Source organism: Bombina bombina, chromosome 1 (assembly GCF_027579735.1).
Source record: "Bombina bombina isolate aBomBom1 chromosome 1, aBomBom1.pri, whole genome shotgun sequence".
Classification (NCBI taxonomy): Eukaryota; Metazoa; Chordata; class Amphibia; order Anura; family Bombinatoridae; genus Bombina; species Bombina bombina.
In genome coordinates, this window is record NC_069499.1 from 444,579,018 (window position 1) to 444,592,060 (window position 13,043).

At 39.8% G+C, this 13,043-nt stretch overlaps 1 protein-coding gene across 1 annotated transcript in view; it reads left to right on the top strand.

The window, feature by feature from the left end:
* Positions 1 to 13,043, top strand: part of UBR3 (ubiquitin protein ligase E3 component n-recognin 3) — a 1,090,259-nt gene that overhangs the window by 159,319 nt on the left and 917,897 nt on the right. The window contains 3 exon segments of the mRNA XM_053698420.1: positions 6,478 to 6,618; positions 6,975 to 7,024; positions 12,640 to 12,706. Of these exon segments, the coding sequence (XP_053554395.1) occupies positions 6,478 to 6,618; positions 6,975 to 7,024; positions 12,640 to 12,706 (258 nt within the window).

The following is a 13,043-nucleotide window of genomic DNA, read 5'->3' on the forward strand; positions in this document are numbered from 1 at the left end:
GTCTTGTTCAGTTATCTTGAGTAGAGTCGCTTCCTCTAGGAAAGTGTCAAGGGAGTTCCGAGTGGGAACTGATTTGGTTACCTTCTGACCATCATACAGGGAACTATAGTAGGCTGCAAACGAGGCCACTATGTCCTTAGGGTTTGAAGTGAGGACCCCTTGGGTATTATATAAAGATGGGATTGACATGTCTCTAGTTCTGTTTCTGATTTTATATGCCATGAATTTGTCTGGTTTATTAGCATAGAGAAAGTATTTGGATTGAAGCCTCAACCCCGCCCTGGATGATTGGTCAGAAAGCAGCTTGTCGAGTGCTTGTCGTTTTTCTAATAGTGTTTTATAAAGTTTAGGTGAGCCAGAGACCTTGTGGCGTTTCTCTAGACTAGCTATGTCTCGTTGGAGTGTGTCGAAGATAGTTTTCGATTTACGTTTAGCCTGTGACTTCATTTGGATCAACAGACCCCTCATGACCGCTTTGTGGGCCGCCCACACCTGTATAGGGTTATCTACTGAATTTGTGTTAAGTGTCCAGTATTCCTCCATGTGTTTAAGGATCGTCTCTTTATGGTTTGGATATTTTAAAGATAAAGGGTCAAATGACCAACTTTTAGTATTGTTGTGTAGGAGAATTCCTGATAATTTTAGTGAAACTATTGAGTGATCGGACCAAACACATGGCTGAATAGAGGAAGATATAATGTTTGCTGTTAGGATCTGGCTAGCAAATATATAGTCTAAACGGAAATATTTACGGTGTGCTGAGGAGTAAAATGTGTGTTCAGCTGTAATGCCGTATAATGTCTGCCATGTGTCCAGAAGGTTGTGTCCTGCCATCGTGTTGAGGATTGATAGAGCCTTTTTATTCATTCTATGCTGTGTCGCAGTGCAGGGGGTGTTTGGAGCTTGTGTTTGCGTATATAGAGGTACATTAAAGTCACCTGCCAGTATAATTCTGGTTGTGTTCCAGCTAGTTAGAAGGTAGGATAGGTTAGTGAAAAACTGTTCCTGTCGCTCATTTGGGGCGTAGACATTGCAAAAAATTATTTCTGTTTCATTTATTGTGCCCTTGATTATAAGGAATCTCCCTTCTTTGTCTGTGATGGAGTCAGTATGTCTAAAATTTAGGGAAGTATAGATACCCCTCTTTTTTTCTGATTGACCGTCGAGTGGTAGTGCAAAGGGAATTGTCTCTCCCAGTATTTCGGTATTTGGGAGGTCATGAAATGGGTTTCTTGTAGGAATATAACATTTGCCCCTATGTGTTTGTATTGTGACATAGCCTTCCTCCTTTTAGTATCTGAGTTAAGGCCTCTCACATTGTGTGAGACTAACGTGATGTTGGTACTAGCCATCTGTGTTTTTGGGTGGTGTCTTAGATTCAGTATGTATTGGTGTAATTTTGGTTACCTGACCCCAAATGTGAGACCTGTCTGTAGTTGGTGAATCCAGGTTTCCCACGTGAGTAGCAGCTCTACTTCTGCATGTGCGGAATATCTGTGGTGTTTCTGGGAGTGGGATTGCGGAGAGGGGAGACGAGGTAGAGAGAGAAAGGTAAAGAGAAAGGAAGAAGAAAAAGAAAAAATACATCAGGTTAAGCATATTGTATATTACATTCTCAGCCTTCATTATTGAACCTTGAATAAATAACAAAAAAACTATAACTTGTCTAAACATTGAAAAAAATTTTTTCGTTTCTAAGGGGACCTTGAGTCCGAGGAGACATCACCTATCTACCCTTTTGTTGCTTAAGGCAATATTCATTAGAGGAGGTTTTCTAAAGAACTTAATGTTATTTGTGAAGACATTAATAACTTCTGGCCACCCTGTGGCAATTTTGTAAACCTTTTGTAACCTTAACAAAAATTAAACTGGATTTGCTATACCTAACAAATACCCAACCAAAAACCCCAGCCAGTTTTCTGACTCCATGACCTTGTAGATATGAGGTAGAAACTGGTTATAAATGGTAAGTCTGTAAAGTCAGCTCTCATGTCTCTCTAACCAGAGAGACCCGGGAAGGCTGAAAAAGAGTTAGTGCCTGAGGGATACAGAACAGTGTATCAGTTGTTTTTAGGTTTCTTTGTGGGATTTCTAGTCCATTGAGACCTTTGTGACTTCATGGGTATCCTCTGCGGTTTTGGTATGTCTGTGGATGATGTAGGGTCTTGAGTGGGAGGTAGCGCCAGATCCAGCGCTTCACATATATCTGGGATCCCCTCAGCATCCTTTATTGTCAGTAATTTATTGTCCTTTGATATGTGGAGAGCAAAGGGGTATCCCCATCTGTATTGGATTTGATTTTTCCGTAGGAGAGTTGTTAGGGGTCTTAGGGCACCTCTTCTTTGTAAAGTTCTGTTACTAAGATCCTGGTAGAAGTGTACCACATTACCTCTGAATTTAAAGGTAGGTTGTTTTGCTGCTTCTCTGAGGATCTTATCTTTTTCTGGAAATCTTAGGAAGGCTACAATGACATCTCTAGGAGGGAGATCTGCTTTGGGCTTGGGTTTGAGTGCCCTGTGGGCTCTTTCAATTTCAATTTCCGTGGAAGCATCTATTTTTGTGATTGCACAGAATAGTTGGTGGAGGTATGAGGGGAGGTCTGCCGATGTTACTGACTCCGGAATGCCTTTAAGGCGAATGTTGCAGCGTCTGCTTCTGTTCTCCATATCCTCCAACTTGTCTAGTAGTTCTGTAACGATCTGTTGTTGTTGGGATGTCTGTTGGACTGCCATTTCTACATCTTCTATAATGTTGTCGTTGTTTTCCTCTAAGGAGTCGACCCTTGCCCCCAGGTCTGTCATATCCTTTTTGATCTCGTTTAGGCTCTCATTCATAGAGGTGTGCATGGCATCCATCTTAGCCCACAGTTTGTCGAAGCTGTTAGTGATATCTTGTTTTGATACTAGTAGGTGGAGATCAGCTCTAGTTAGAGGTGTGTTATCTTCTGAAATGTTAGACTCTGTAGAAGCAGCCTCCTCTGATACCCTAAACTCGGGGGTGAGTTCAGCTGGGTTGTCATTCTGCGTCTGCTTAAAGTAAGAGGTTACTTGAGAGTTTTTCCCTCCTCCTATCTTCTCCGATTTATTCAATCTCTTTGATGTCATACTGTTTTTCTTAAGTGAGTTGTTCTGGAAGAGTTAAATTAAAGAAGATGTAATAGTGCTTCTTGTAGGTTAGTTGTAGTATCTTACTTCTCTTAAGTTTAAGTTGTGTATTGAGTACAGTCCAGTGTAATAATATCAGTAACCACCAGGAGTCAGACTTGTATTAGAAATGAGAGATTGCTGAGAAGTATGATGTTCTTAATCTTTATTGACGTCTTTGGACCACTAGGTGGTCAACTTGTATTAGAAATGAGAAAGTGCAGAGAGGAGCAAATCTTCAGTGTGTTGCTTCACTTTAGGCCACAAGATGGCAGGTAGGAGTTATATATGAGCCAACATGTTGGATAAAATACACAGAACCAAATACACTGAGACAATCAAATAAAACTTTCCAGAGCTGACAGTCTAAATAAAAGTCCCCACATAGTTTATTCTGTGCTGTTAGGTGAATAAAAGAAATTTTGAAAGATGCTGGAGGGGGTGTTGTATTAACTTAGACCTCTGTAGTATGAGCATGAATAGGAGCTGCCATGTGGGAAATCGCCATGTATTAGGCTTCTAAACCCTTGTATGAGAAGTTCCCAGTTTTCTAGACTGTGTTTACCAGGGGGTTTATATTTGTGCAGATTCCCTTGGGAGATCGTTTGTAGCTAAGCGGTTTAGTTTGGCTGTGTGGGAGCCGGTGTGAAGTTAAAGTTAAGAGGGCCGTTTTAGAGACCTCCTGGCCTGCTGTTTAGTGTGCGGTATATCCCCTCACTAACAGTCAAGGTGCTGTGGTTTTGCTGGGTGTGGAGCCGTAATCAGGCATATACTCACGCTCCGGGTGTGGTGGAGCTCTGGGGCCTAGTCCGGTATTGCACCTCATCAGCTTTGCATAGCTGGTGTGAGGTTACGCTGGTGCTGTGGCGCAGCTCCGGTAGTGAGAGGGAAGATGGCGGCCGTCACCGGGACCTTGTGCTCGAAATAAGGCTTGACATTTAGAAGTGTGAGGTACTTAAGTGGTATCGTTTGATGCCCCACATATTCCTGATGTCGGCTGTCGCTTTTGTGTCTCCATTTGAGGTGTTTTGAGCGGGTGATGGCGTTTCTCCCCGGACTGGAGTGCAGAGCACTAGAGAAACACGTCCATCTCAGTTGTAGGCAAACTCCGCCCCCATAATTTTAATTTTTTAAATGTTCATAATTTTTTTTTTCCCCTCTGGATTTTTGTTAGTTGAAAGATCACAGATAGAAAGAGCCTGGCATTTACATTATTTTCAACTTAAATTCATGTGAGTTGGCATTAACCAATAGTTTACTTTATAGGGTTCCACTTCCGATAAGCATCTACATATGGACCTCTTTGAATTCCTCAATTTCAGGGCATCCGTCCTGAAGTAAATGCCAATTTATTTAAATTATTCCAAAAATCTTCTTACTCATAGTATTGTAGGTATTTACAAAAAATATTCTGACAGGATCAGATCCTTTAATCCTAACAGTGGCACTATTTAACTCGTTTTTATTATCTTGCAACTCCTGTCAAATTTATCTTTCATTTACTGGGGCCGTTTAATTTCAGGATCAGTAACAATTCTATTCACTCACATTAAATGTGATTTTGGAACACTGTGAGAAACTCTAGGTGAATGAAAACTATTCCTATTTAACAATCTTTTATGGTCAGTAGACTTTAAAAATAAATCTTTTTCTTGGACTCTGTTGTGTTTAAGCACCATGGTATCAAGAAATGCAATCCTATGATGGTCACTTTTAACGCTACATTTGAAAAATGGGACTTCCATTTTAATTTCAACCATGTTTTTGTAATTTATCACTGGATAAATTATTAACAACCATTTTCTCTTTAGATTTTCTTTGCTGATATAAAGGATGTATGTTTACATACTTTTCCTCAATGGTGTCCATAACAAAATAGGCATATGATGGGGCCACATTCGAACCCATTGCAGTGCCAGTTTTCTGCATGTAAAACATTCTCGGAGATGAAGAAATTAATACATAATACCATATCCAAAAGCTGCACCAAAAATTCAAGATGAATATCGTACTGTTTACTTGATGTCAACACCTGCACACTAGCTAATCCCACAGAATGTGGCATGACAGTGCACAGATAGGTGACATCCCATGTTGATAGCAAATCATCACCACTTATATTGTCATGTTGGTTAATACTGTGTAATGAAGTGCATAGTGTACTTGATTTAAGACTTCCCTTGTTTGACAAATGTGGATAAGATTTTGTCCATAGACCCGATACCGGCTACAATAGGTCGTTCAGGCAGATTTTTTAGGTCCTTGTGAACCATAGGGACCACATAGAATTGGGGGACCACTGGATGGCGGGGTAATAAAAAATCACACAACTTTTTACTGATATTGTGTCAAAGGCTGAGGTCTAAAATTATTTTTAAATTTTTACGTATGAAATGAGTGGGATTAGTATAAAATTTCTCATATATCTCTGTCATTTAATTGTCGTTTGACCTCTGCTTTATAATTTTCGGTGTCCATAACGACCACGGCTCCGCCTTTATCGGCTGGTTTGACTGCAGTTGTTGAAGTCCCTAGAACTGCTTATGTCCCCTCCTACTTGCTTGTGATTGGTTAACCCTTTTTATGCATTGTGTATATATTGATGTTTCTGTACTTTGTATTAGCTTGGTTTACAATATTCACTAGGGGTATGCATTCGAATCCTTTGTTAGGATCCGAATTCAGAAGGTGGTGGCAGTTTGTGAGATATTTTTGTGAAAGTTCAACATACTAGGATCTGTATTTGCACAGATCCTAGTGTGTTGAACTTTCACAAGGATAAATGCTGCTCCAAAAAGAGCCAAATCCCACGAGCAGCCACCTTCTTCCGTATTATCATCCTAACAAAGGACCTGAATGCACTCCCCTAGTATTTACAACCATTTTCTCTTAGTGCTGCTTTTTAGATTATTTTCCACTTATGATCTCACTTCATGATAGCTAATTTTTTTCTTTCTTCTTCAGCCTTTTTTTCTATTTATCTCTCTTTATTTTACATTTTAAGTTTTTCCCTCTGTTGACCGTTGTGTAATACCAAACATGCAGTGACATAGAAACATGAATACAATCATAATAAAATATATATTAATAGATTAACATTTCACGCACACACTTACATGTACTGTATATGAGCTGTCAGACCTACACAAAGCAATGTTTCAGCAATGTTATCTCTTTTTTTCTCTTCTCTATGTTTTTCCTTTTATAGCTTTCTCTTTCTCTTATATATGTTAAATATTTGCCACAATGTTTACTCGTTTCTTATTTATTTAATGCCAACTTATTTATTACTATTTACATTTTTATTAAATGTGCTTGTTAATTTTGTCTTTAGGTCCTGGAGAGAATGTACGTGTTAAGAGTCATGAAAAATATCTCTTTGCCTTGAAAGGTTCTGGTCTTGCAGTTCCAGAGGAACAACTTTCCAGTGAGGTCGAAGAGCAGTTGCCTGAATCTAGCACACTACCTGTTCAAGGTATGTATTAAAGGGAAATTAAGCTCAAAACATTTTCTTTTCATGATTCAGGTAGAGCAGAATATTTGATAATAGAAGTAAAATAGAAAATTGTGTGCTTTATCTGAATCATGAAAGAAATTTAATGTCATGTCCCTTTAAAGTAATTTAACCTTATTTAGTAAAATATTAGCATTATTCATGCTGTTTCTCAAGCTTTTTGACTACAGCTTCTTTCACCCCCCTTTCTTACAATAAAAGCGCTAATTATCAAATTATTAACAAACCAATCATTCTAAAATAATTGCTTTATAGGTTAACGGTGAATGCTTGCAATGTTTTATTGCTTATTAAAATACATATTTCTTTCTGGGAAGAGATTGCAGGTGCTGCAGAAACAAGAGTACAACCAGATTCTTCAGATGAGGTGAGCTTTTATTATGGAAAAAAAATAAATATACCTTTACTTTAAATTAAATAAAATGTACATTATATTAAAATTTTAAAAAATAAATAAATTGGGGTGGATTACAATATAAAAAAATCTCTAGGTAATAAAAGTAATTTATTTTACCTCAAAATATACTCGGCTCACATGAGTAAGTGCTCTGTGTGCAGTTATCCTTCCACGGCTGTCATTTGCATGGAAACACAAAACAAAAAAACAACAACAACCCCAGCCAATCAATATTGAGTGCTTTACTGTTTTACCATAATCTTGATAAATTTCATAGTAAACTTCCTTAATAATGTACCAGATGTAGGATTCCTTTAGAAATGGGATGTGGCTACTGAGGACATTTTTAGGTAAAATATCTTCTTTTTATTACTTGTGATATTTTGCTTTTGTCAGCTTTTTCAAGATATGCTGCATGACTTTCAAGTGATTTTAGCAATTTGGTATCATATCCCTTTTTTTTTTTTTTTTTTTTTACCACTGCTGCAAAAGTTTGATTTTACTGTAGGGTAACCTGGGAACAACCACCAATTGTTGGTCATTAGATTTCAATGTTACAGAAGTTTACAACCTCTGCAAACAAGGATTTTACCTACTTTAAATGAAAGTAGAGAGGAGAATACACTGGATAATATGTAGGTTGTTTTTATTGATTCCAATCAATATCAGTCGACATCTAGTTCAAGTTAGTGATGCAGTCAAACTACATTTTTGCCATTCTCCAATTTAAAGCTATTATTTAAATTTGGTGCAAGTTCAAACATTTGTTTCTTTCATACAAGTGCTGAGGGTCCATGATCCATTACTCCTGGGAATTATACTCCTGGCCAGTAGGAGGCGGCAAAGATTCCCAAGAGCCCTTAAAACCCCTCACACCTTTCTAGAAACTAGTCTAGTCGTTGCCTTAGCAGCAGGTGAATATTGGATGCACTCCAGATGGTTTTTGGTAGCGGGGTCTTCAGACCGATTTGAGGCCCATTTTCCTGTCAATGAGCTGCTGTTGGACAGAGGGAAGCTTTTGTAGTGTGTGTAGTGGCACAATTGCACCCTATGGGAGTTAGCCACAGGCCTGCCAGATGTGTCGCAGGGCCTGGCCCTTGGGATACTCCTGTTGGTTCTATGTTATACTCCGCATATTAAGATCCTTCGCTGTACAGCACTGGGCTGGCTAACTACTGGTAGCAGTTATCTTTTGCTTAGGGTAAGTCCAGTAGTGTGGGTATCTTTCAGTTAAGTGTGAGGATGTTATTTGGATCTCCTTAGCCTGTAGGCTATTAGTAGGTACTCTCTAAGGGGTACATCATAGCCTGTGGAACAGTCCACAGCTGCATTAATTACTTTTGGGAAATAAGAACCTGGCCACCATTAGGAGACAAAGACACCCCAGCCAAAGGCTTAAAGGGACACTGAACCCAAATTTTTTCTTTCGTGATTCAGATAGAGCATGAAATTTTAAGCAACTTTCTAATTTACTCCTATTATGAATGTTTCTTCGTTCTCTTGCTATCTTTATATAAAAAAGAAGTCATCTAAGCTTTTTTCTTGGTTCAGCACTCTGGACAGCAGTTTTTGATTGGTGGATGAATTTATCCACCAATCAGCAAGGACAACCTAGGTTGTTCACCAAAAATGGGCCGGCATCTAAACTTACATTCTTGCATTTCAAATAAAGATACCAAGAGAATAAGGAACATTTGATAATAGGAGTAAATTACAAAGTTGCTTAAAATGTAATGCTCTATCTGAATCACAAAAGAAAAAAATTGGGTTCAGTGTCCCTTTAAATACTCCTCCCACTCCCCTCATCCCCCAGTCATTCTGTGCCTTTCGTCCCAGGAGGTTGGCAGAGAAGTGTCAGAATTTATTTTCTCTCTTATGGAGGGTAGTACTCTTCGGCATGGGACAGAAGTTTTAAGTAATCCTTTTGTCTCTCAGTGAGGGCTTGGATGAAAGTTAGAGTCCAGAGATGCAGGGAGAGTCTTTCTGCAAAACCATCCCGACTCATGTTAACAGCTCCTCAAGCAATCAGCGTTGTCAAACTTCGCTCCGCTGCCTGCTTTCTTCTCTCAAGTCCATGGCGGAGGCGATGCTACTATCCATCACACTTGAAGGGCCATGTTCCTGTTCCACGGCGTAGATTCTGGTAAGATCGTTTAATTTTACTTTCTTTATGAATGTACTGTAATACAAATGTGTTCCCGAGAGGCTACCACCTTGCGGGTCTAACTTAACATAAGGGTCTCAGTGAGTCTCCTTTAGTATCTTGGAATCAAGGGTTAATATCTCCCGAGTGTGGTTATTGAACAGGGGATTATAATCATGTTTATGTGATTCAACCTGCTTATGTGTGGTGTTTACTGGGCTCGTGGTTTGGAACATTGAGGCCTTTAGAAGTGACGCGATCTTATGGGTGGGCGTGCTTTTTGGACTATACGGTTCACCTTGTGGTCGGGCCTGGTTACACTCCGTCTTCCATTTCCGCATTCCCGACCATGTGGCGAAGGAGAAATTCTAGTCTGCAGGGGTCTGGTCATAGGAGGTGGTGAGTGCCCCAGCCATTGTGGGTGTCAGGTGCCGTTTTTGTTTTACTTCTTTGGTCCATATTTGCATATCCTCTATCCAGTTATGGAGGATTCTGATGCTGAGATTGTTCAAATTTCAGATTCAGTCATGGAGGATTCTGTTACTGAAACCGTTTTAATTTCAGATTCTACGTCTACGACGGAGGTCAGAAAAACAAAGATCTTCGACTCTTGCCTTGCCCTTCAGGTCTTTCTTGGCCATCAGTGGCTCAATATAAGGAGGTTATTGGTCTGATGGTGGCTTCCATGGACTTCATTCCATTCCCTCGGTTCCATCTCAGACCTCTTTAGTTATGCATGCTCAGACAATGAAACAGGGACTATGCAGATCTATCTCCGGGAATAGACCTGGATCAGGGACAAAAGACTGTTCTGTGGTGGTTGTCTCAGGATCACCTCTCCCAGGGAACTTGCTTCCACAGACCTTCCTGGGTGATTGTGACCACGGATGCCAGCCTTCTAGGTTTGGGAGCAGTCTGGGGTTTGTTAAAGGCTCAGAGTCTATGGTCTTGGGAGGTGTCAGATCTAGAGCTGAGAGTGATCTTCAATGCTCTACTGACCTGGCCTCCGTTAGCTTTAGCCCGGTTTATCAGGTTCCTGTAGGACAACATAACATCGGTGGCGTACATCAACCACCAGGGAGGAACTCGGAGTACCTTGGCCACGACAGAGGTGGCTCAAATTATTCACAACTGCTGTCTATCTGCTATCCACATTCCAGGAGTGGACAATTGAGAAGCGGATTTTCTGAGCCGACAGACTTTTCATCCCAGGGAGTGGGAACTTCATCCGGAGGTGTTTTCCAGTTTGACCCTCAAATGGGGGCAGCTAGAACTGGATCTCATGGCTTCTCTGGAGAATGCCAAGCTCCCGAGGTATGGCTCGAGGTCAAGGGATCCACAGACCGTCCTGATAGATGCTCTGGCCGTTACTTGGATTTTCAGTCTAGCATACCTGTTTCCTCCATTCGCTCTCCTTTCAAGAGTCATTGCGCGGATCAAGCAGGAGAGGGTGTCAGTGATTCTCATAGCACCGGCATGGCCTCGCAAGATCTGGTATGCAGACCTACTGGAGATGTCTTCTCTCCCACCTTGGAGACTACCTCTGAGGAGGGACCTTCTACTTCAGGGTTCCTTCATCCATCCAAATCTTGTTTCTCTGAAGCTGACTGCTTGGCGATTGATCTCTTAATTTTATCCAAGTGTGGGTTTTCAGAGTCGGTCATTGAGACCTTGATCCAGGCTTGTAAGCCTATGACAAGAAGGATTTACCATAAGATATGGCGTAAATATCTGTATTGATGTGAGTCCAGAGGCTACTCTTGGTGTAGAGTCAGGAATCCTAGGATTTTGTCCTTTCTCCAGGAGGGTCTGGAGAATGGTTTGTCAGCTAGTACTCTGAAAGGTCAAATTTCTGCATTATCTATTTTGTTGCATAGGCGTTTGGCAGATGTACCTGATGTGCAATCTTTTTGTCAGGCCTTGGTCAGGATCAGGCCTGTGTTTAAACCTGTTACTCCTCACTGGAGTCTTAACCTTGTTCTTAAGGTTTTACAAAAGGCTTTGTTTGAGCCTATGTATTTTTTAGATATTAAGCAGTTATGTTGGAAGGCTTTGTTTCTTGTTGCTATTTCTTCTGCTTTGAGAGTTTCTGAACTCTCCACGCTGCAGTGTGATTTCCCTTATCTTATCTTTCATTCTGATAAGGTAGTTCTGCGTACTAAGTTTGGTTTCCTGCCTAAAGTTGTTTCGGTGAGGAATATTAATCAGGAAATCGTTGTTCCTTCTTTGTGTCCTAACTATTCTTCTCATAAGGAGTGTTTGTTTCATAACCTAGTTGTTGTGCGTGCGTTGAAATTCTATCTTCAGGCGACTAAGGACTTTCGTCAGTATTCTGATTTGTTGGGCTTTCAAAAATGAAGCTTCTGTGGAACAGAAGCGGAAGGCTGCAACTTGGTCCTCTTTGCATACTTTTTCCAAATTCTATAAATTTGATACGTTTACCTCTGCTAAAGCTGCTTTTGGGAGAAAGGTTCTTCAAGCAGTGGTGCCTTCTGTTTAGGTTACCTGTCTTGTCCCTCCCTTATCTGTGTCCTCTAGCTTGGGTATTGATTCCCAACAGTAATTGATGATGATCCGTGGACTCACCGTGTAATTAGAATGAAAACAAAATGTATGCGTACCAGATAAATTTATTTATTTGTTGACACGGCACGCCCTGTTTTTTTGCAGACAGTTTGTTATATAAACCTCAGGCACCTCTGCACCTTGTGTTATTTCCTTTCTCTCCTTTCCCTTGGTCAAATGACTGGGGGTTATGGGTAGTGAAGTGATACTTAAAGGGACAGTAAACACCAGAATTTTTGTTGTTTAAAAAGGTAGATAATCCCTTTATTACCCATTCCCCAATTTTGCATAACCAACACGGTTATAATCATATACTTTTTACCTCTGTGATTACCTTGTATCTAAGCCTCTGCAAACTGCCCCCTTATTTCAGTTCTTTTGACAGACTTGCATTTTTAGCCAATCAGTGCTGACTCCTAGGAGCTTCACGTGCCTGAGCTTTGTTATCTATATGAAACACATGAACTAACGCCCTCTAGTGGTGAAAAACTGTCAAAATGCTTTCAGATTAGAGGCAGTCTTTAAGGTCTAAGAAATTAGCACATGAACCTCCTAGATTTAGCTTTCAACTAAGAATACCAAGAGAACAAAGCAAAATTGGTAATAAAAGTAAATTGGAAAGTTGTTTAAAATTTCATGCCCTATTTAAATCACAAAAGATTTTTTTTGAGTTTACTGTCCCTTTAATAGCTTTTCTGTGGTGTTCTTTGCCTCCTCCTGCTGACCAGGAGTGATATTCCCAACAGTAATTGATGATGATCCGTGGACTCACCGTGTCAATAAATAAATTTATCAGGTAAGCATAAATTTTGTTTTTGTTCTCAACCTACTGTTTTGAGGGTATAAAATTCACTTTTTGTTTATTTGTGTATCACAGGAGGAACAGGATGGTCAGCAATGTGTTGGGAAGAGAAAAAGAGTGAAATTAAGCAGCACCACCAAAGGTACGTGCATTAATAAAAGAGCCAACTGTTTCTTTACAGTGAATGATTATGAACATTAACATGAAAGGAAAACATACACATTTTTTATTGCAGCTGGGTACGTTAGGAAATCTTAATTAAAACTAAAATGCCAGAACATTTTTTAGGACTTGATTAGCATTTGTTCAATTGGCTGCAAATTATTTCATCTTCTAATTTCTTTTATTAATTAAAACATACAGTTTTAAGATGTCACTGGAATATGTAATCAGTAAATATTACAGCCATTTATAGCCAATGTCTAGTTTCTCAATGAAACGTCACTTTTTCAGGGTTGTAACGCAAGATGTTTTTATGG